The sequence below is a fragment of the Mytilus galloprovincialis genome, chromosome 5 (assembly GCF_965363235.1).
Source record: "Mytilus galloprovincialis chromosome 5, xbMytGall1.hap1.1, whole genome shotgun sequence".
NCBI classification, from domain to species: Eukaryota; Metazoa; Mollusca; class Bivalvia; order Mytilida; family Mytilidae; genus Mytilus; species Mytilus galloprovincialis.
The window spans coordinates 24539101-24564775 of NC_134842.1; the positions used below are offsets into that span (position 1 = coordinate 24539101).

General features: G+C 31.8%; 1 protein-coding gene across 2 annotated transcripts; it reads right to left on the reverse strand.

The window, feature by feature from the left end:
• LOC143075457 (retinal-binding protein-like) lies at positions 1-24648 on the reverse strand. Of its 2 annotated transcripts, none has more exons than XM_076250869.1 (14): positions 24555-24648; positions 19972-20045; positions 19110-19197; positions 18311-18374; positions 17400-17443; positions 14508-14570; positions 12724-12912; positions 11510-11585; positions 8290-8370; positions 7677-7760; positions 6588-6694; positions 6044-6183; positions 4741-4889; positions 1-1888 (listed from the first exon to the last, which is right to left on the reverse strand). In XM_076250869.1, exons 3-14 carry the CDS (start codon positions 19182-19184, stop codon positions 1719-1721), a joined length of 1242 nt encoding a protein of 413 aa, XP_076106984.1. In that variant the 5' UTR covers positions 19185-19197; positions 19972-20045; positions 24555-24648; the 3' UTR covers positions 1-1718. The 2 variants fall into 2 exon arrangements, with proteins under 2 accessions (XP_076106984.1, XP_076106983.1); XM_076250868.1 differs by lacking the exon at positions 24555-24648 and adding an exon at positions 21930-22085.
• Between the last annotated feature and the right edge of the window lie 1027 nt (positions 24649-25675).

Here is a 25675-nt window from a genome sequence, read left to right on the forward strand (position 1 = left end):
GAATCTTCAATGATATAATTATGCTACTACAGTAAAGTGTTAGTAACGATCTTTATATATATTTGAACTATCATATATGAGGACATATTGCATATTCAGTAGTAGGTACTGTATGATATAAATGATTAATTTAATGCTCAACATTTTGGTATAATATACGAAACAATCATCATGAACAAACACTAATTAAAATAGTACATGTATTGAATGCGTAAACATTAGATTATTCTATTGTATATTATACCAATGAACTCAGATAAATGATTTATTTTTACAGATGCACACACAAACGCATTACATTGATTTTTTTAGGATAACACTGTTTTTATATATATATATATCCTATATATGTTCTTGACAAGCCCATCATATAAACCAGGACTAGTTTTTGTATGACAGAGGCGCGTCGCGTGTATAAACGACTCACCAGTGACACTCAAATCAATAGATTAAGAGGCCAAATAAAGTGTAAATATAAAGAGCGTTGAGGAATCAAAATTCCAAAACAATTTGCAAAATAGACCGACGAAAACTTATTCCTGGGATAAAAATCCTTACTCTTTCGCAAATTCAAAGTTTTGTATTTATAATTATGTATATATCGATAATAATTCATGTCAATAAACTCATCATAGATACCAGGATTAAAATTTTATTACGCCAGACGCGCGTTTCGTCTACAAAGTGACGCTCGAATCAAAACATGTTAAAACACGGAGGTGTTAACTATAAGGAATTATAATAATGCCTATAAATGTAAGTATATTACATTTATAATCTTCGGTTTGTACTCGTTCAACGTTAACTAGTGAAAAGAACATTATTCTTTACTTTCTCTTTCAAATGGAGTTTACAATTTCAATTTTTGCAAAGTAAAATGTAAGACACAAAGTTGTGTCCCGCATGTAAACATTAAAACATTCGAAAAAACAACATTTCATCAGCAGGGAACATAAATTGATGTCTCGGTTAAAGACCTTATTTTAACACTCAGATTTGTAGAAATGGTATTTTTTGAAACCCTGTACGACTACATGCGTTAAAAAGTCATAAAATGCATGAATTGCTTAGATCAGGATAACTCGTTCAAATTTTAGCAACAAAATACGAAAAAAAAGTTTGTGTTAATCAGTTGTTTGCTTATGTTTACCAATTCATTTTTACCTATACGAAATGTAAAAGACAAAAATACAAAAAAACGAAAATAAACCACAAACTTAACAAACATAATTAATCAAATATGCTTTGATTCAAATCTTATGAAAATGTGATAATTAATTTGTGTGAACGCATTAATTAATACATGTACATAGTTCTAACAGTCATGTACTGTAGATTCATTATTATTTGTTGGATACCAATATTCGTGTATTTTGTGGATATATAAGAACCACGAATTTAAATGTTCAAGGAATGATGAATTTTCTATAGGATATAATCTTATCATAGATACTAGGATATGTATACAGAGTTTGCCACAAAATCAAATATCAACGAGAATGCTGATTTTCTTCAATCCACGAAAATTGGCACCGACAAAAATAAATGAAAACATTATTTTCAAACATATTGGATATTTCAATTTCAAATTATACATTTAAAGGTTCGTAAAAATAATCACTTGCATTGTTTGTATGTATTTCCAGTTGTGAGAATGCATGAATGTATTTAATATAATACATAACCACATTCAATAAATATTTAACAGACATAATACATCATAAATGTGTTGTTTCAAATCTTTCTGATAAAGTTTCCCAATCTCCGTCTTCTATTAACTTATTAATCTCTTGAGATATAAGAGTGTCATCAGGGGCAATAACTTCACACACATAACGAATTTTCTTTGATCGTGTCCAACTAAAACTGTTATCAAAGCACAAGAAATCTGAAAAAGAAGAAAACAAAAAAAAAAATAGCTAAAAATATTGTTGTATTTTGATCAAAAGATTGTTGGTTACATTAATGCTTAAGTATAAATTGAAAGGATTTCCTTTGCACAATGAGCTGAGCTGCTTAATTTAATATCTATAAAACTATATTGTTATAATACTCTCTGTGGTTATGCCAAAATTTTATGCTCATGAAATAATCTCGAATTTTCAGTATGATTCGCCCTCTTATACAAACTATCCGCTTTTGTGCAAGTTATTTTAAGTTTTGTTTTGTTTATAAGGAAAGATAAAACAAAATCCAAATATATGGAATAATTTGACAAAAAGCCTATCGACATGAACTCTGACTTTGGTATTCAAGGTTTAGATTTTCTAGTAAATGCTTTTTTTTATCACCTAAACATCTAAAATATATATAAAGAATTCTAAAATTCAAGGGGCACTAGCTACGAGATATATATCAAATCTAAAGTACGATTTGTTTTGTTCAATCATCAATGAAAATGAAAGAGTGAAATAATACTTCGCTTTTGAAAGGCAGTATGGTTCAATTATGTAAAAATAAGCTAAGGAAATATTGATGATGAATTATTCACTTGCAAGGGAATAATTTGACCTCATTGAATCCGTATTCATGTGAACTTTAATGTAACCCCTCACCAAGAGATGGATAACGCATGCAGTGTGTGTATGTGTGTGTTTTTTTAAGGAAATGAATGTCAGCATTGAAAGTGAAACAAAGGTAAATTTTGAATGACCAATTCGATCAACAAAAATCATTCTTATACAGGTAAAAGGATTATTCACATATGATTTTAGTCTATAACATGAAATTAAACAGACTTAGAAAAATTCTAATTACACTTTGCTTTGCATATATATCTACATTGACATGATTTATGTGTATATCTCTTATTGGATGTCAACTTGATAGTGAATGAGATGGCGTCATGACTAACATACACGAAACGAAGCTACATATTATGGAGCCAATTACTTGTAAATTGTTAATTTAAAACTTTTTATTTTATAATTTGGATTAATGTTTTACGTGGTTATGAATGAAATATAAGAATTTGAATCAAATTGGTAGACATGAATGTGACAGCTAGTGCCCCTTTAAGACTTTTAAACACAAAAAAAATAAAAGTAACAAAAAAGGCTTGCAGCATACTTGAAATATCTTTAAAAAAAATCTTGTCATTTGGGTATTTTTGAAATGTGTTTATGCCCAAAATATTCCAGGTATGAAGTAGGCAAACATTTACATTGTCTTAAAACTGTTAATTGCTTCATAACAAATTTGAGCATATTAAGTATATGAAGACTTTTGAATCAAAAGTAAATTTACAAAAATACTGAACTCTGAGGAAAATTCGAAACGAAAAGTCCTTAATCAAATGGGGAAATCAAAAGCCCAAACACATAAAACACATCAAACGAATGGATAACAACTGTCATATTCCCGACTTGGTACATCGATTTTCTTATGTAGAAAATGGTGGATTGAACCTGGTTTTATAGCGAGATAAATCTCTCAATTGTATGACAGTCGCATCAAATTCCATTATAAAGACAACGCATAGTTCACGCATCGTGAACAAAACAAACAGATATAATAGGTAAAAATGTCAAAAATACAGCCGTCATCATTTTGTTATAATCTTAATCACTAAATAAAAAACAAATATGTAACAAAGAAGCACAAAAGGGCATAAAGACTAAACATTTTAGCAAAAATAACAAGTAAAGACAAGCTACACAAATTTACCATAGTAGAATGCTCTTCAACTTTGTACTTGTTTGACTTTATAAATATTTTCATATGAGCGTCACTGGTGAGTCTTATGTAGACGAAACGCGAGTCTGGTGTATTAAATTATAATCCTGGTACCTTTGATAACTATATAAAAGGATGTAACAGTATAACAAGCATTACTAATTTGAATTTAATAGTCTATTGGTTGGACTTTTACACACTACTTATATATCAAGTAATAAAACTCGATATCGCTCTTAAAAAAATATGCAATTCCCAGATGTAAAATTTGAACATATATTTGAACATAGATAAACTACTGATACCAAATATTCTTATATTGTAAGACTTGTTTTACATGAATGACACAGTGTCATTTGTATAACCAATGTGGTATGTAATCACATCCTTTCATGTCCCTTTCGGTTTTTGTAAGTTTTTGTTAGTCTTTGTTATATTTATCTCTTTCTTGTAGATTTACGAGATCTGAACATTGGTAAACTACTGTCACATGTAGTGTTATAGTATATTTTAATAACATTAATCTCTATATTAATTGACTACCTTCATGTAACAAGACAATAGTTACTTATGTATCTTTAAAAAATCCTTACAGATACTACCTAAGTATTTTGTATATTAGACGCGCGTCTCGTTTACAAAAGAAACATCACTGACGATGGAATTAAGAAACAAAGATTTTGCCATACATAGATCAGATTGGTAATGTTTATTATTGTTGATTCAATGTGTTTAAACTATTTGTCGATTCACCCATCATCAGATCTAATGATATGATGTTCAAACAAAAAAGTAAAATTTAAAAAAAATAGCAAACCCCTGACTTGGAACAGGCATTTTCAGTTATAAAAAAATAGTGGCTTAAAGCTGGTTTCATTACTAGCTAAACATCTCACTTGTATGGCAGTCGCAGTTAATTCAACTATATTGACAACGGTGTGTGCACACAAAAAATCCGTTGAATTAAGTCTAAAATGCAATTTTGTTTAAAAAAAACTTCCAAGAGTATATGCACGCCCATGATATAACCAGACAAGCAATAAGTAAATTAAACAATTAACATACATTTCCCAGTCTTCTCACAAGTATGAACACCATCTTCTAATACATGGTGACTATTGACTCTGGTCACTTTGCTGATAATTTCATACTTTTCATTTTCTTCATAAAGTAGACCAAATCCCACATCATGGTCTTCCGATTGAAATTCCCAACTGAAATAAAAACAAAACATTCGCATTAAGTTGTGTTTGCGTGGTAACGTTTATTTTATTTCAAAGTTGCTTGTTATAAATACAATGCAGATAAGTTTCTTGTAAGTTTATCGTAATGTTTTATAATAATTAATCAAAGATATCGTGCTTATATTCAATACATCTTCAGTGATAATTCAGATCTTGGAATTTTTAGGCAGTATAAGTTTAATAATGTTCTATCTACGAAGATACAAATCAAATTACAAACATAAACCTAATAGAATCGCAAATATCTCCAAAACGGACTGAATTTTAAAAGTTGTATCGTCTTGCTGCTATTAATAAACTCATCATAGATACCAGGGTTAAATTTTGTTATTACGCCAGACGCGCGTTTTGCCTACAAAAAACTCATCAGTGACGTTCGAATCCAAAAAAGTGAAAAAGGCAAAATAAACCACGAAGTTGAAAAGCATTGAGGATCAAAATTCCTAAAAGTTTTGCAAAATGCAGCTAAGTTAATCTATTCCCGAGGAAGAAAGGAAACAAATGCATCACCCACAACGCGAATAAACACTGAGTCAAAATGTCACTATAGAAAAAGAAAAAGTCAGTAGACGAGTATTCTAATAATAGCTTCTAGCAAGCTGGGAAAAAGACATATTGTATCAGTGAAACAGTACATGATGGCAAAAGTTATTTCTTTGTTACATGAACATTACAAAATATGTGTATATACGACTATACAGTATAATTTGTTCATTGTTGAAGACCGTATGGTTGCTAATGATTGCTTACAGTTATTTCATTTGAACTTTGGTGGATAGCTGTCTCATTGGTAATCATACTACATCTTCTTATATTTTTTTTTTTATATTTGTCCAATCTCACCATTTTTATGCACACTGTATCGGTAAATGGGTTGTCAGTACAATAGAAAAATGACGAGAAAAACATGATATGATCTACTTGAAAGTGCCTGAACAGATCTCGAAGGGTTAAAAAAGGATCTTCTGCAGAAATTCCCACTTTAGGTTTTGCTAATTGACTGTAAAAAGTCACATACAACATGTAATGTTTATTCATGTTTGTACCAAATCCTATGTTGGAATAACTAATTCAAAGCCTTAAAGAGTTGTACATACGTTACAATCATAATCGCAAATAGTTACCTTATTACACTACCCGGTTTGTCTACTCTGTATTCTAAGTAAAGTTTATCACCACGAGGGACGGTAGCGGATTGCATTTGTGATATATTGTCGGAATTCTGTAGATAATATTTTTCTGGGACTGTTCCACCCTGGCAAATCTGTAAAATATCAATCAATATGATTTTACACTTTATTTTTTTTCTTTATGGGCAAACACTAGTACTTGTTTATTCCAATTAATTAAACATTATAAACGAAGGCGAGAGTTAATATACACTCATTTGAACACATTTTTTTAAAATAGAAACAAAAGATATGAGATAAACAACAAGTTATGTTTTATAAACTCCCTAATACTACATAAACGCATACACTAATTGCCTATTTTTGTATGGTGGGACATTGTTAGACGCACATAAAATATCTGCACTTGACAGCGTTGTTTAAAAAGCTCCAGAGAAAACATCAAAGAAGTATCAAGACCTTTAACTTTAACTGCCTTATTACTATATAACCAGGGTATCATGTTTTCATGTGATTTACTTTTTGTTGGTGTACTTACCATTGTAACACATTTAGGATTTCCGTCTGGGTCTGTTAACTTTCCACCATAGCAGGCTGGTAAGTTGTCTGGATCAATGTAACGTAACAATAAGTCTTTGTAATCATCTGTATGTAAAAAAAAGAAATTAGTAATTGATACTATAAAAACTAAAGTATTGTTAGTACTTCATCAAGTCAAAATTACATTTAAAAATTGTAATTAAGCAAAATGCTCCGTCTTCAAGTGCAAACACGTTATTGATGGTAAACCAATTGGTTTGCGGTTATCAATCCATTATCTTTTTGCTAGCTCATTTTAAAGCTACATTCACTTTTAACCACATTCATGGTCTTCTCTTACAATTTTATCTTCATAATACTTAACCAGTATTGACAACCTTTTGTCAACATAGACTGGTATTTGAAATTAAAACATATAACATAGCCAAATGTAGCTTTAACTTATAAACTAATTCCGTATTCAACAGTCTCCTAGAAACGGTGAAAAAGCATTCACTTTTAGCACATTAATGAAAATGATAATAATACCAATTTCCAGTCAAATGAATGCAGTAATTTTTAACTTTACTGTGTGCAATTTTTGGCTCATTACAAATTAGAAGCAGTAAATTATGTACAAACCTGCAGAAGGGACTAGAGTCATGAGTTTACCAAGTAAGGAAAATTGCAGTTGTTATCTTCTAGTTCGTTTCTGTGTGTGTAGCATTGTCACTTGTTTTGTTGTAGAACTTCTGTTTTTCTGTTTCTTATAGTTGATGTGTTGCCATTGGTTTTAAATTGTAACCCGGAATCGTTTTTACTCAATCGGTTAATGACTTTCGAACAGCATTTTACCAATGTTGCCTTTATTTACAAAATAATTGCTGTACATTAATCAACCAAATGGGGAAATGTTCCATTGCAAATGGTATGAATCTCTCATACTCTATAGCCATCAGTATGTGTATGTTGGCGCTATAATCTTATAACCTAACTAACGTAAAGGTCAAATAGAGTTGAAAAAAAACATTAACCTACTTTATAAAATGTATGTATATTATGTTTTAATATAATTACAAAAAGTATCTAAATATAGCACAGCACATACCTCCTTTTACATGTATTTTCTGTTTCATTTCATCACTGATCAATGGTCTTGCAATTTTATACAGTAGTGGAAATATTCGTGGTGCTAGAAAAATATTGTTAAGATGTATAGTCTAAGAACTTGTCTCGAAATAAATAAGACATTAATTTCATACTCAAAATGTTACTCTCTCCTGTAACACTTGTGTGAGAAGGTATCTTCAATAGTTGCATTTTTTCATTTCAGTTTTCATATATGTATAGTATCCCCCTTCGGATTTCATGTCTTACTACTAATTTATTGGACAATTGAAATATCTTGTTCTTGATTTCTAACTTGAATTATATAGCAATTTGTTTATTTTGGTTGCCTTCCAGTTGATCAGAAGACAATCCGTGTCAATTGCTATGAAAACCGGAACATTATTGAAAAAAATATTCACTACAGTTTCAGCTGAAAAGTTATCTTTACAATATGAAAGCGATCAAGTTTTGTTGACAGAAAACACGTGAGTCCAGGGAAACCGCATTGCTACAGAATCAGAATATTCTTTATCACAATCTAAGATGATGATATACACGGGAGTTAAAGTTAGAAAAATGGGTGTCATTTAAAACAATTCTCCTTAACTTACCATTTATAACTAACAATCGTCTCATCATTTCTGGATAGTTATCTTCTAATATCTTTACCAAATGCAAATACATCTGCATACCTATTAATAGTTACAAAATAAGGTGTAGTAAATATAGACTTTACAGGGTTAAACCCAGTTGAAATAGAACAAAAAAATCGAAGATCTTTGTTAGAGAATGCGATAAATGCTTATACTGTAATGTTTACTATAGTAACAAAAGATTTAAAAGTTAACAGAAACAAATAAAACGACAATTTTCTTCTCAATTACGAAGTGTTTTATTTTAAAAACACCATTTGCATAAGTTTTCAATTTATCTATTACATAGTAATGCAGTCAGAATTCTACTTCGTCAGAATTATCTCCCCATTACGCAAGTTCATTTTCACAATCGTAGAAATGGAAGCCATTGTAGGGATGACGGACTACCAATTTTGCTCATGGAAACCGATAAATTTATCCACATTGCACCATTACGATCCTTATATGTCAGTTGTATTTTAAAAGACAAATGTATCAACTAGCTAATAAGCATCAGTTAATGATCTTGTCTGCATTGATTCAACTTAAAACTGTTGTCTGATCGGTTGTCAGGTGAAATTTTCGAAAATTCATAAACATTTAAAAAAATTCTAATTAAAAATTTCATGGCAGGGCAGACTACATTTTTTTTAGTGTATAAAGACTATAAACCCTAGTTTTCACACACATATTTTTTCAAAGATATGCATTTTCATCATCCAACTTGAAAGACTGTCGTCAAGTACTTTCAGTAAAAAAATAGCTATTCGAACACACCTTCTCTGTTTTAGTGACTCATTAGATAGGTATTTCACTTGACCCATATATTTCATCTTTTAGTACTGTTATTTTTTTGTGTTATAAAGTCAATCTGTAGCTTTGATATATAAAAATAATAGAATCTGAAGCGAGACGATGTATGAAATAGTCTTACTTTGTACGATATAAAGACAAAATATTCAACTCAAACACGCCCTTACATAAAAAGGTGCACTCGATTTTCTCTTTTCGATACAATTGTTACCCATTTTTTGGATTTTTTTCTTGAGTCATATAATGGGTCATATAATGGAAGGGCAGACACGAAAATTTTTGAACTAATAGATTGATATGTTTTTCATCCGTTGTAATTTTTTTCAAAAAAATCGGAGGTTATACATTTTCTTCATCCAACTTGAAAGATACCCATGTTGTCGACTTGAAATCTAATTGTTCTGCTTAACTATGTACTAGATAAATTGAAAACTTATGCAAATGGTGTTTTTAAAATAAAACACATCGTAATTGAGAAGAAAATTGTAATTTTGTTTGTTTCTATTAACTTTTAAAATGTTTGTCACTATAGTAAACAATACAGTACACATTTATCGCCTTCTCTAACAAAGAGCTTCGATTCTGTTGTTCTATTTCAACCGGGTTTCCGACTGAATGCAGAACAGTTAGATATCGAGTCGACGACATGGGTATCTATCAAGTTGGATGCAGAACATGCATAACCTCCGGTTTTATTTATTTTTATTACCACGGACGGAGAGCATATCAATCTATTAGTTCAGTAATTTTCGTGTCTGCCCTTCCATTATGTGACTCAAGAAAAAAAATCAAAAAAATTGGTAACAATTGCATCGAAAAGAGAAAATCGAGTGCACCTTTTTATGTTAGGGCGAGTTTGGTGTGTATATTTTGTCTTTAAAACGTACAAAGCAAGAGTATTTGATGTATCATCTCGCTTTAGAAATACCTATCTGATAAATCACAAAAACAGAGTAGGTGTGTTCGAATAGCTATTTTTTTACTAAAAGTACTTGACGACAGTCTTTTAAGTTGGATGATGAAAATGCATATCTTCGAAAAAATATAATTGTGTGTAATAACTAGGGTTTATTATCTTCAACCACTGAAACATTTTAGTCTACCCTTCCACGAAATATTTAATAAGAAAGGAATTGTCAAGTGGAATTTTCGAAAATTCCACCTGACAACCGATCAGACAATATTTCTAGGTTGAATCAATGCAGACAAGATCATTAACTGATGCTCATTAGCTAGTAGATACATGTGTCTTTTAAAATACAACTGACATATAAGGACCGTAATAGTGCTTTGTGGATACATTTTCGGTTTTCAAGAGCAAAATTGTCAGCATGTCATCCCTACAATGGCTTCCGTTTCTACAATTGTGAAAATGAACTGTCATAATGGGGAGATAATTTTGACGAAATAGAATCCTGACTGTTTAACACATGATTGTCCGCGTTTACCATCATCTGCGCTGTTCAATCCTTCAAATTTACATGCAAACGATGGATCAATACGTAGAACATGTAGAAGCATTAGGAGTTTTATAAACGACAGGACACAAAAAAGAAAACTCAATTCATCAAGGACAATTTTCATATTTAGCCAAAACCTTTTGATAGTTTCTTGATGATTCTTTCATATAATAGATCATAGAACAGTTTTGTGATTGATATCATAAAACTATTAAATCTCAGGTTTAATGCAATTGTTCTGAGGCAAAAGGAAAAACAACTCTTTACATTATCGTATCAAATGCACTCAAAGGATACTTTTCAGCTAACATTTGTACTTTAAAATAACTCGCATTTTCCATCAACCATTTTCTACACAAGGAATTGTTTGTACCAAGTTAGGAATATGACAGTTGTTTTCCATTCTGTTGATGTCTTTCAGCTTTTGATTTGAATTTTGTTGAGGGACTTTTTCTAAGTATTCTTGGTGTTCGGTATTTCTGTTATTTTACTTTTTGTCTTGAACAGTTCACAATAGTAGTACATTATGATTACATTAATTCTTTGTTTTATCTTCGCATCAGCTTTTATGAATCTACCAATATATAAGATGCCCTCATGATTCAGCAACCATCAGTAGTATTTATGACATTCGTCACTTCTCGGTTGTCGTATCTCCGTCTACATTATACAGTCGATGAACAAATGGAGAAAGGTGGAGTCGCCCGAGGTCAGCTGATTTTTATTTTTGTAAGACCTTCGATGAAATTGTACATACATGTATTAAAACTGATGTTTGGTGAGTGATTACGCATGTAGAATAAGAGTATAACAGCAACAGGGGGAATATAACGTAGATAGGGAAGTAATTGTATCATCGAGTCCAATTACTGTTTGTTATTCTGAAATGCACACTTATTGTTAGAAAAGTGAATCAAACATACCTGGAACCCACAACATTGAGGTTCCTGTATCGGCCATATCAAATATAACTGTCAAACCATCAACAGGTCGTCCTAGCTATAAAACAAAGACAATTTTAATAGCTATTTTTTAATATTATAACAAGATTAGAAACCGTTCTGAAAATAGCGAAAAAGATTTTTCGGCTGACGATGTACTACGGTTGCATTGAATCTACATGTATGTCAGTGGATAGATTTATAACTAGTACAAGTTTGATAAATTTGATCATTTACAAAAGTCCGTGTCAAACATGTCACTACTTTACGTAATTTATTGTCTCATGTTTGAACTTGCATGTTCCTTTACAGATAATGTGCATATCACGCCTGATGCAACGTCCTCAGTTTGTACTAATATTCTGTCAAGTTTGGAAATTATTGTATACGATAGGTAATCGTTTTATCGCAAATGGTGCAACTAAATGGATGGCGTGCAAATCATTAAAACTAAAATTATGTTACTTTTTCCATAAAAAAAATTGAAATAAGTGCACTTAAAAATTTCGACTGATTGACCATATGTGTCCGAAATATTTAAAAAAAATCTTACTTTTTTTGAAATACTAGGGCTTTTCTACCTCAGGAATAGATTAACTCAGCTGTGTTTTGCAAAACATTTAGGAATTTTGGTCTCAATGCTCTTCAACTAAGTACTATATGTGGCTTTTTAAAAAGTTTTGGATTCGAGCGTCACTGTTGAATCTTTTGTAGTCGAAACGCGCGTCTGGCGTAAATAAAAAATTGAATCATGGTATATATGATGAGTTTATTCTTAACAAAAAACGAGGTTATAGAAAAACGAACTCTAAGTAAATGTATTATTTTATGTTTATTAAGGACAAACACAAATTAACACTTAATGCAAAAGATAGGTTTTACTAAGTAAGGTATCCGGTATTAAGTAACAATCACAACGAATGCATCTAGAAAAAGGGGTATCCTTAATAGCAGTAGATAATTTGTCATGCAAAACTTCTCTACAGATAAGCTCTACTAGTGGTATTTGTCATGATCACTAGTGGCGCTTATAATGTTTCTGATGAAGTTTAACGTAGTGTAAGTGACCAAATAATGTAAAATGGCAATTGAGAAGAATATATATTGTAAACAAAACAGCCCACTGAAAAGGGCAATTAAAAGATTCAAATCGTTTAGTCTGGTAATTGCATGCAGTTCCGATTGTAGTGATTTACCTTTTTGCTTTGTTCTGCCCAGTCTTTGATTGTCGATTCACATTGAAGAAGTTTTGTTTTCTCCAGGTCAGATTTTTTTGTGGAAAACATCAGGCCTTTGATATCAAGCTTTCCAAACAATTCCACGCGTAGTGGGGAACCATCAATGGCATGACCACAGAATCCACCAGTTAAGTATTTTCGTAATACCTTTAGTGTGAAATGAAAAAAAAAACCTTATGATTTAACCTCGAATTATATGATGTAATTACGTACAACGAGCGTGTTTTGGTGTTGTCAATTTTAAAAGATTGCAATTGGATAAAGTATTATTTTTTAATAAATTTTTTGAAAAAGTTTAAATTTGTTACAAAAAGAGTTGGTGGTATCAATAAATAATAAAATGAGTATATATATATTAAGGTTCCAAGGTCACACCTCCTCCATTCAACCACTGTAACATTTGTGTAATACGATAACTTTCTTTCTTTCTTTCTACAGGTATGAATCGCCGTTCTAAATCGGCGCATTCCTACATAGTATGATGGTTAATGCACTATATACAAATATACACCCGCACCCAATAAAAACTCGTATTACACACAAAGGAACGTGCCATTAATCCACCATTTCATGCATATATATAAAATGGTAACGGTAAAAGCGTGCTGCACAAATATTTTGTTGTTTTTTACATATTTTATAAAACAGGTTTGTCATTATCGTCTAGGCGTTTATTTTGATCTAATGCATGTTTCCAAAAAAGTGAGAAAAAAAAACATGAATCAAGGTTGGTAGACCTTGGTTCAGGCAGATAGCTCTTTAAATTAGTTGTGCGTTTGTAAAGTCAATTATCATCAAAGTATTTTAAGCATTCATATGTAATAGATTGAAAACAATATATGTAACTTAAAAGCTAAGAATGTATTTATGAAAATGGTTCACACAAAGGTACTAATGATTTTAAGATTTTCTTTTACCTAGCTATACCTCCTTAAAATGATCAAATGTACAGCGTATAAATTAGTAGAGGGAATTTGCGATGTTTTATTTTGTATTTTTCTAATTAGTAAACTCTTTACTTTCAAAAATTGAGGTCCTTAACTGAAAACATCTGAACGAATTTTTCGATGATTACTTTACTCTGGTTATATTGAGTCTGATCTAAGTTTTGTACATTTGCTTAGGCAACAACCATTTGATTTTCTGGGGGGGGGGGGGGGGCTATAGATTTTTTTGGAAAAAAAAGTTTGTTTCCAGTTATTGGAGAAAAAAAAGTTTGTTTCCAGTTATTGGAGAAAAAAATAATTTGTTTTTGATTCTAAGAAAAAAAAAATTGTTTGTTTCCCCCTCAGCTGCCACTATATGTAATGCTAAAATTGAAAGAAAAAAATTGTTTTCGACTTGTCCCCCCCCCCCCCCGAAAATCAAATGGTTGCTGCCTTAACGTTCGTTTGTTTTCTTATTTGCATGATGTAAAGTTTGCTCATTTGTATACATTCATGTGTCCTTTAAAATAATTGCTATACAAACTTTTTAAAACAACTCGGTGGCGGATCCAGCCATTTTAAAAAGGGGGTCCCAACCCAGAGTAAAGGGGGGTTCCAACTATATGCTCCCATTCAAATGCATTGAACGGTCCAAAAAAGGGGTTTCCAACCCCCGGACACCCCCCCCCCCCCCTGGATCCGCCACTGCAACTAACACATATTGACTAGTCTCTGTTATAAACATTTTAAAAGGAGATAAATTCTTGTTAGTTTTGACACTATAACAAAGGGAAATATATCGTGTTTAATTATTACCTCAGGTGGCTTGTACTCTTGAAGTAGAGTATTGACTCGTATCTTTTGTTTGAATTCGATGCTCTGTTGAAAATAGAAAATAAAAGAAATGTTTTATCAATGATATGTATGTCAAACCTGTTTATGTGTATCAAATTAACATCAATTATGACAAGAAACTTTTAATTATTGTTAAACATTAAGCAATATGTATCTGAATAATTGAAATAGTACTCATTTACAGCTTACAAAGCTGTCGTCTTGTTTGAAACTGACCAAACAAAACTGTAAGTTTTTTCTATAACCCTGTTTAGTTCAATATAATCATGCTTGTAAGTTATAACTTAAAAGTTTGATTTGAAAGGACTCATTCAAGCATAAATAATACATTGATATGTCATATGCTGGATGGTTAAATAATCCAAGTGCACTGACTCTCTAAAAATAGATCTGTTTGTATGAATGCTATAAATAATATCAAAATTAATGAAAAAAATATATAGTACACTTAAGTTCAGCAGGTGGTTTGATGACGCATGTATATCTTACAGTCGAGTAATAAAAGATCTGTATGACGCTAACCAAAAATGAATACCTATACTTTTGTTTCATAAGGTTGAAAAATGTAGTACTACAAACAAGTTTTTTTTTAAATCTGAGATGTGGTGTGAGTGCCAATGAAACAACTCTACATCCAAGTCACAATATGTAAAAGGGAACCATTATAGGTCAAAATACGGTCTTCAACAGGGAGACTTGGCTTAAAACGAACAGCAAGCTATAAAGGGCCACAAAAATGACTAAAGTTAAACCATTCAAAATGGAAAATCAAGGGTATAATCTTTATAAAAACACTAAAAAACGAAAAACACTTATGAACCACATCAACAAACGACAACTACTGTACACCAGATTCCCGACTGATTAAAACTGATTTAGTACGACTTCAACTTTAAGTAGTGAGTTTTCTAAAGATTGTTTAAACGTTTTGAATATTAAATAGAAAAAAGTCATTCAACTCAGACATTATATTTACTCAAAATATATAAATCAAATTTTCGTTTAGAAGATAAATGAACTCGTGTTATTACATTTCGTCCTTCTAATATACTTATTAAATACAACTGTAGAACAGTGTTGAAAGCTGAACGATCATTTCAAACTTCCCAGTAAGATAATGATGTCATAGAAAATTGATAGAGAGGTGAAAGATACCAGAGGGAAATTCAAATTCATAAACTGACAACGCCATGGCTAAAAAAGACATACACAGAAACAAAAATACTCGCGGCACAACATATAAAACCAATGAGTGAACACAACTAACCCCTTTGAAAGTTGGGGTTGATCACAAGTGCTCTTAAAGGGTAATCAAATTTTGCTGCTAGCGTGGCACCCGTCGTGTTACTCATGAAAGTAATAGAACAATTGGTGTAGCCAATAACAATGGTATTACTTTAAATAACCAACTAAAGAAGTGTGAACGGTAAGTTTATCGACACTTATTTATATGACGGGATGAGCCCTTCCAAACTGTTTTTACAGTTCACCCTTTGGTTGTGCTTCTACACAACTGTTCTAGAAGAGGGAAGAAAGATACCAGAGGGACAGTCAAACTCATAAATAGAAAATAAACTGACAACGCCATGGCTAAAAATGAAAAAGACAAACAGACAAACAATAATACACATGACACAACATAGAAAACTAAAGAATAAGCAAAAGAAGATCCTGCACCACATGTGGCACCCATGTTGCACTAGGTTAGGGATGGGTTGAGCGCACACAAGCATTTGTATCGCCGCCTCATTCTATATATGCCTGACCCACTTCATGTTAGTAGCCGGAACATGTCGCCAGATAGAGGAGACCTAGTCACATCCTGTCGGTCTAACAATTTGCGATGGTGACCGCAAAACTTCAGTGTTTATGAAGATTCAGTCGCTCTCCCGGATAGCTCTGTTGAGTTGTGTAAAGAGCACAACCCTGTAAAAGTCCCTTTATTTTGAGCATGAACGAACGTAACGTATTAATTGAAATATGTAAACTCAATACGATGAACATTTGTTATGTTACTGATACCAATGGGAAGTTGATAAATGGGATGTCGAAATCATCACGTGTCATAGATTCTGGTGTCAGAATCGAGGGAAAGATTAAGATATGAAGCTCACCTTTCAGTTTCGGTACAATCATTACTCTCAGTCCTACCGAATCTCCATAATTATATTGGTCTTTCCATCTGGGACAAAGCATAGTTCTATAACATATGACTTCTCGTTACATTTTTAACGTGTGCGTGTCTTTTTTCATGGTATTTTTGGGGTAATTGGGAGCAAAACATACAGCCATTAGAAAAGAATAAAGATGGCAAATTTCGAGAACAAGTGAATAGAAACTATCAGAAAACTAAGAGAAACAGGAACAACGCAACAAGATCAAACAGGAACTGTTGCCTCAAGATCAAACAGAAACTGTCGCCCCACGACCATGTTGTAGAGGCTATGGAAAAGCATGATTCGTATTAGTTCATGGCGATCGTTATTTTAAAGAAGGCATTGAACTGAAGATTAACTTCAAGAACTGAATAATGAAAAAAGATATATCATTGTTCAACGACTAATACCATACACCACAGACATACATATTGATAACTTTTTGAAACCAACCCATCTCATTAAGTGTCATCCTATCTTGTATCAACCATATAGTTACATATAAAGTTTGGTTAAACCAGACCACACATACAAAAAATCAGGTCATTAGTTTTATTTCTTGGCGATCAATGTTAGTACTAACAGAAAAATGTGTAATGTTTAAGTATACTATATATTATGTATTAGTCAACATTGACAAACTTCACGGTGAAGATTAAAGTATTTTAATTTTAAATATTATATAAAATTTTCTTACGTTTCGTAACATTTGTTCCGCTTTTTTGACATCAAAGCATCGAGCTGTAATTAAAACGCAATTATAAAATCATTAAACATTATTAAGAAGTTAGTTCTTTTTCGTTTTTGCAATGAAAAGTAAAATAACAAAATAACCTAACTTCAAGGACAATACAAAACGAATGGTACAATCAAAAGCTCTAACACACCAAACAAAAGGAAAACTTCTGTTATATTCCTGACTTTGTACAGGTATTTTGTTAGGTAGAAACATATGGATTAAACCTGGTTTAATGCATGAAATGATAAATGATGTTTAACTTCAAGTTACAGTAGATTTTGTTAGGTATTGTTATCGTTTTTTTTTTTTTTTTTTGCTGCTAGCATAAATATACAACGTTGAATCACTTAACTTACACAATTACTTTGACCACTCAACTATCGCAACTAGAATCAGGCGCGGATCCAGATATTTTAAAAGGGAGTTGATGGTCCCCTGGATCGGACACTGAGAACTATTAACCCTTCTAGAGCACCATATACTGAATCTCACATAACCGCACTGTGTTTGTGATGCTCACGTTTTTCTTTATAGTGTGTGGTCTGTCTATCTTTCAACTATGTCATTTTCTCATTTTCTTTACTTCAACTTGTGAATGTTTACTGCTCCCCACAATATTTTTTTGTTTGTGTTTTATTTGTTCAATGTTTCCTTGTGCTATGTAGTGTAGGAGTGTTTATAATAAAGGTATTTCTACATATCAACATGTACAATTTGTTGTTTTGATTGTTGGTTTCTGATTTCGCTTTGAACAGCAGATGCTTGTCTGTAACTACTAGGTATCTGCTAAAATATAACAACAGCTTATTTAAAGCTGATCAATTTGTTTGATATTCTATAATTTTGTATAAAGAGACAAAAATCCTTACCTCGAAGCCATTTTTCCAAATCATAGCTATTTTGGTCTGCAATGTCTTTTGTATTTTCTTGAAACTTGAATTAAAAATAAATACGTTAAAGACAACCTGAAAGCTCATTATTTCATCTTATTCTAATATATATACTTTTTTTATATTTTTTGTAAAATTTTTGGTGCTTTGTGTCGATCACATGAGTTATTCTCTATTCAACTGTTTGTATAGCTTGCTCTTAAGTTGTGTCTGTTATACCATTTTTTCGAGTTAGTACATTGTAGGAACACCCCCATATTAAATGCGTGTGCGCATGTCAGGACCCTGTTATTCGGTGGTTATCAGCTGCTGAATATCTTATTTGTTTTCCATTATTGTTTTGTACATTAGACTGTTTTCACGTTTGCATTGTTTCACATATTTCATGTCAGGATACAGCATTTTGATCTCTGATGGACAATGGTTTCATTAGAATTTTAGCAATATTTTACTTTGTATTCTTTGATATCTTACTGTAAACATTGTATTAAAAGCGTTTCTCGTTGAGAAGTTCTGAGAAAATGGACAAAAAAAGTATGAGGCGAAATGACCTTTTGTGAAACGAATCTAAACGACTCACGGAAGCATAACATATTTTAAAATTTAAAATTATAATTATAATAATAAGTGCCGTATTTCCGATCTCCTAAGTTCATGATTTCACACATACGTCAACATTACGAAATTTGCATTTAATGTAATGTACTAATCCATAGCCAAGTCTTAATATCAAAAATGGAAGTACGTGTCTTAATGTGTCTCTTGATGTATAATATACCTGCAGCAATGCCTTTTGTTCTTTCGGCGACAATGGTTTTCTGTTGTAACTGTTGTTAGCGTTAATATCGTTCATTTTGAAAAGAAAGCTTAAATAAAAACAACTACATTACAATATGCTGTGTCCTTGTACAATTGTCAAAATAAGTAATTCAATGAATAAGCATCCATGTTTTAATCTCTTGGCAAATGAATTTGCTATGCTCATTTATCTTCCCGCAGAATTTCGAAAGGAAATTATCTGATCCAATCCCATCTAACATCATATGACAAGATATTTCAAAGCTGAATCCACTGTAGTCCATTAAACCGATATGTTGACAGTGCACGTATATACTACAGGAGTAAAGAATATAAAAAAGCTCATCATAGTTGTACAAGGATTAATTTTGTTTGTATTAGCGCTAGACGCGCGTTTTGTCTGCAAATTAAACATTTTTCGTATCATGCATATCCCACTTCGAGAAGTACATCTTCATTTCGGGAAATGATGCAAACCACAGATAATTCTACAATACTAGTACACATGCATATTGTATATCAATCTACACTATGTATCTTGTTTGAATTGTTTTACATTTGTCATTTCGGGGCCTTTTATAGCCGACTATGCGGTATGGGCTTTGCATATCGTTGAAGGCCGTACGGTGACCTGAAGTTGTTAATTTCTGTGTTATTTGGTCTGTTGTGAAGAGTTGTCTCATTGGCAATCATTCCACATCTTCTTCTTTTTCATATAAACAATAATGTATATCATTTGTATCTATTGTGCATGTCATTATTTTTGCTTTTGATTCATTGATACTTCCGGAATAAAAAAAAGTAACATATTATATTTTACTATAATAGCGCCAAACACTTACCTTATGATTTTAAAATACGTATCACAGTTTAATATCCATATATCTCCATTGTCTTAGATCCACAAATCTGAAACCTACATAAGGAACACATACATTAAGAACCTGTAGGTATTATATGGCGTATTTGCTGGTTTATTGATATTTATCTTTTTATATCTGAACCTGCATATGAACAATCTGCAGGTAGTTATTACTGAAGGAACTTGCTTTTATTTATATGTAATAAAAAAAAACTGACATTTGATATCAATAAAAGGAGGTGTGGGATAAGCATCAACAATACGGCAACCAGACGATAAAAAGTAAATCCATCTAGAGAGCAATCTTACAATCGTCGACAATAGTTGGTGTCTGTACAATACGACTTCAAAATCATGCTGAGTCAGTAAAAGTGGTGAACATATTAAACAAACAGTCAAAGATAAGCCATCGTCAAACAATAGTTCATATAAGAACCAAAAAAATAGGAATTGCAAAAGTAAGCACTGCTGCCAAGTTTACTGGCTTGTGATAGGCACAGTCGGCCAATTGCATGGAGCTCTTAGGAGCTCATGCTTTGTATTTTATTGTCTATATGAAAACTCAAACTCAAATACAGATTATTTTACTATATATGAATGTGTTGCGTTTATAAACCTTTTTTTCAAGATCCAAGTTCCTCATTTTGATTTTGCCGATCACGTAAATAAGCATACTTTAGTCCAAGTCAGGAGCCTGTAATTCAGTGGTTGTCGTTTGTTGATGTGTTACATTTGTTTTTCGATCATTTTTCGTATATTAATTGGGCAATTAGTTTTCTCGTTTGAATTGTTTTACATTTGTCATTTCGGGGCCTTTTATAGCGGACTATGGACTTTGCCCATTGTTGAAGGCCGTAAGGTTACCTATAGTTGTTATTTCTGTGTCATTTTGGTCTCTTGTTGAGAGTTGTCTCATTGGCAATCACACCACATATATATTCAACAGATCAATATGCTTAACAGAGAGGGGACTTACATAGATTGAAATAAGTCTATTCATTTATATTCCTTTCAAAAATAATCTGGGAAGAAACCAATTCGTTTTGACTGAACAGTGTAATGAATCGTAAAATGAAGTTGTGGCATATTTTAATGCTTACATCATAGATGTACAAATAGCTTTCTACATCAATGATCCCCAATGACATTTACGTGATTGTGACTCTGATTGATAGTAAAACTCATTAGCTATCAATAGTTATTTACTTATTTATATTGTCACTCGTATAACACTTTCATGATCTAAATGTCAATGGTCATCACACCCGGGTTGGCTTCAGATTAACTTATACGATACATATTATTTTCTTAATAGGTCATCTCTTAACATGTGTGTTGCTTTAACTATTAGATTAAATGAAAATCAGTCAAGAATGTAAATAATTCAGTTCCCATTATGAAGTTGTCGTAAATAAAAAACGAACACTTAAAATTAATCTTGTTTTGTGTCCATAAGAATAGGTAAACAGCTACAATCCTTGGCCTGTAACTTGTTTGTTTACGTCTGATCTTTTTATTTTTAAATTTCCACTCCAATAAGCAGAAAATAGATTAATTACATGCGTACTTTTAACAAAATCTAAGTCCAAAAACGCGAACCTAGTGCCAGGAATTTAAAATAAGAGGATATTCTATGTTAAAATTGTTTTCTGGAGTAGTTGGCATTTGGCTTATTTACAAGTTAGCGTCATGTGTACTATTTTAGAATTCCTTATATAAAACATTTCGATATATTATGTTGTGCTTTCAATAAAAATAAACTTAAAATTCATATCAAAGTTTTATAAGTATTAAGAATATCGCAACGTCACTATATTATTAAAAGTATCGAATAAAGATGATGATATTTCCTGCATTGAAAAATGTCACCTCCATCAAATATATGATTAATCATATTAGATAATACAAATATATTAAAAAACAGAACAATATATTTACCCAGTTAAAATTGTTTGTAATACATATAGTTCCCAACATTCAGTGCGAAAATAGTACCGGAAGATCTTGTCAAAAACAAAAACAACAATTCAATAATAAAATTGTTCAAATACCAAAACAGTCAATGGCCGAACTAAATCTGTCCACCGAATATATGTTAAGTCCTCCGGCTAAATAATGGTCATTAAAATGACCAGTAGACGTCTAGACCAAAGAGATATTTAATAATCTTGACGGATAATGGGACTGGTTTTATAACACATTGTACTGTTTATTGTGTATTGAATAAATACATTTCTTGTGTTTCTTTACTTAGCTTGTTTGTTGACATACTTTAAAAACGGTGTAAGTCCTACTATCAAGCCTCTCTTTGTGAGCTATAAACAATGTAGGAATCATATTCATCAGCAATATCATTTCTGAAGCAACATATTAACTGATTTATTAGAAATAGCAATTGAGATGGTTTGACTATAAGAGTCTTAGGACTAATGACATATATGACTGTGTCCCCCATGTAGCTCTCATTCATTGGTTTAGTTATATATGCTTTTCTGCACTGCCGAAGATTTTTTAGGTGTCAAGAATGGGAAATAAATTAACACCTGCATAAAGATGTACCTTTGTAAAAAATATATTTATTTAATTCAAATAAAATGACTTGAATTACTTGAATAGATTGCCAAACAAAATCTACCTTCGATTTAAGCTGTTATTAACTACATTTGATTTAAACGCAGCAAATTTGATTATTTTTACAAGACGATTATTCAGTATTGTAGTCAATTTTACAGATGAGTGTTACAATTGAATACTTCCCCCCTAAAGAGATATGTTTGAAAGGCAATTAGTAAAGGTAAAATTCGAAGTTTTCACAACATAAAAAAAATCTTGATTTAGTTCAAAATGTAGTCTATATAATTAATGACGTTGAATTTACAAATTTATAAAACACATGTGAATAAGAATTTAAAATACATATGTAAATATTGAACATTATTGTTAAACCAAACATAATGTCCCTTTGGACTTGACATAATTCAGAGTATTTCCAACAATAACAACAATGGTTTATTCTCTAAAAAACGAAATGAAAAATAAAAAAAAAACAAAGTTACAGAAAACGACATGCAAAATAGGCATACAAATAGCTCAGATACATCCATTTTATTTGAACAATTGGTGGGTAGTAGCCTTGATCTTTGGCAATCTTACCACATCTCCTTATTATTACATAGCATGAGAGAGATGAGCTACTATTTGTGTAGTAAGCAGTGGCGGATCCAGGGGGAGGTCCGGGGTTGGAACCCCCCTTTGTTTGGACGATCAATGAATTTGAATGGGCACATGTAGTTGGAACACCCCTTTGTCCTGGGTTTGGACCCCCTTTTTTAAAATGGCTGGATCCTCCCCTGAGTAAGGGATACGATATGAAAACATCATGGCTTGCTTATCATTTTGATTAGTTTATACTGCTGTTTTGACGAGAATTGGAACAAAAACATAACAAGAGCACAGAGGCAATGTAAAACCTGTGGAGTCCCAGATGATGAATCCCATTTCCTTTTGTATTGTGCCAATTACATAGCAGTGCGTAAAACTTTATTTGCTTATTTGTTTGTTTGAAAGAAAATGTACTATTATTTTAACATACTGTTGCGTCTAGTAGACTAAAACAGATTCTAAACCCCACCCCTAACTTGACTTGTTTGTCACATAGGAGACTTCATTGAGCATTCTTTAGAACTATTGAGCGTGCAAAAAACAGCGCCATATTTTTTCTCTAAATATGCATGTTTACTAGTAAAGTGAAACTCGATTAGAGCGCTCTATAGTCGGGTTTCTCCTTAAAAGTAAACATGCATATTTAGGGTAAATATAAAAAAGAAGATAAGGTATGATTGCCAATGAGACAACTGTCCATAAGAAACCAAAATGACACAGAAATTAAAAACAATAGGTCACCGTACGGCCTACAACAATGAACAAAGCCCATACCGCTTGGTCAGCTATAAAAGGCCCCGAAATGCCAACGTAGAAGAATTCAAACGAGAAAACTAACCACCTTATTTAAATAAAAAAATGAAAAATCGGTTTATTGGTATATATATAGTACAAATAAGTGATACATGTATATATTGAAAAATCTAGAATTTATGATAATAAGGGGGAGGGACGGTCGGGGTTCATACCAGGATCCTGTCATCAAGCACATACATGTATGCGTAAGTTACTAGTAATAAATACTTACAAGAAATACTTACATGTCTTCCTCAATGATAGCGGAATACAAGATTACGTACGCATTATTAACACTAGTTATTTAAATGTTTGTAAATGTTTAAAATGTTTTAATTATAATATCACGGTGCATATCTATACATGCAAATTAAAAAGAACAAACGATTTTGTAATTATAATACGAAGATAAACCTACACAAATATATAACTTATGGATATAATCTAGTATATATACTGCAAAAAATAAACTAATAAATCTATTATACAGAGTAATACTATTAAAAATCGACAAAATCGAGTGAAGTCAACGTATATTATTGCATATTTGTAAATCTAGATAAAATCATTTAGAAAAATGTGTTTTTAAAATTAGATCTGTCTTACCTTTGTGACTGACTGTTGGTGTTTATTATTTTCAGTTCGGTGCGTATCGATCTGCATGGTATAACTCTGCATGTTAATATGGCAAAGTCATCCTGGCTTGACATTTATAGCACTTAAAAGGTAAACTACCGGTCATGCCAGGTGAGGTGAGCGTCAAAATACAACCTGTCCGAATATAACATGAAAAGTGTCGTTTTTAAAAGAATAAAAGTAGCGCCTACCAAAGAGGTACAACCACAAAAAATACTGAACTCCGAAGAAAATTCAAGCGGAAAGAACCTAATAATAGCAAAATCAAAAGCTCAAACATAGCAATTGAAAGAACAACAACTGTCATATTCTTGGTACAGGCATTTTCTTATGTAGGAAATGGTGGATTAAACCTTGCAACACCGAATATCTCTGTTATTTTTAAGTCTTGCAAACAATACGCTATTGTACCTATCTGTCATCATATACATGTTTATGGAAATAAATTACAAAACAACTATTACTAATCGATGAATTAACATTCAAATTAATTTTATTTCCTCATCATTTGAGAGGTTATATGTCGGAATGCGCATTTTGTGTATTACGAACTGCTTAAAATTAACACTTTCAAGAGTCGATACCTCTGCTGGAGGACAATTATTTCCAGAGGGTATCACCACCTACTAGCTCAGTAATTTGGTACTGGCATGATATAAAATTGAGAATGGGAATGGGTAATGTGTCAAAGAGACAACAACTCGACCAAAGAGCAGATAACAGCCGAATGCCACAAATGGGTCTTCAATACAGCGAGAAAATCCCGCACCCGGAGGTTTGCTTCAGTTGGCCCCTGATATTGCTTTGATAATAAAAAAATACTTAACTCAAGGGAAGGTCTGACTGAGAGTAATTGCACTATCAATTCAATGTAACAGTCTTGTGAATACTTCATTATAGGCCTATCCCCTATCTATTTATCCTGTATCTATCTTTTATTCTGCAGTGTATATATGAAACATTGAACTTCAGTGCCTGACTTATTGTATGAAACATTATTATGTCGAGAGCTCAACACGCGGCATTTCATCTGAGAGCCCGAAACACTGCGTTCTATCTAGAGTGCTCAACACACGACATATTATCATGAG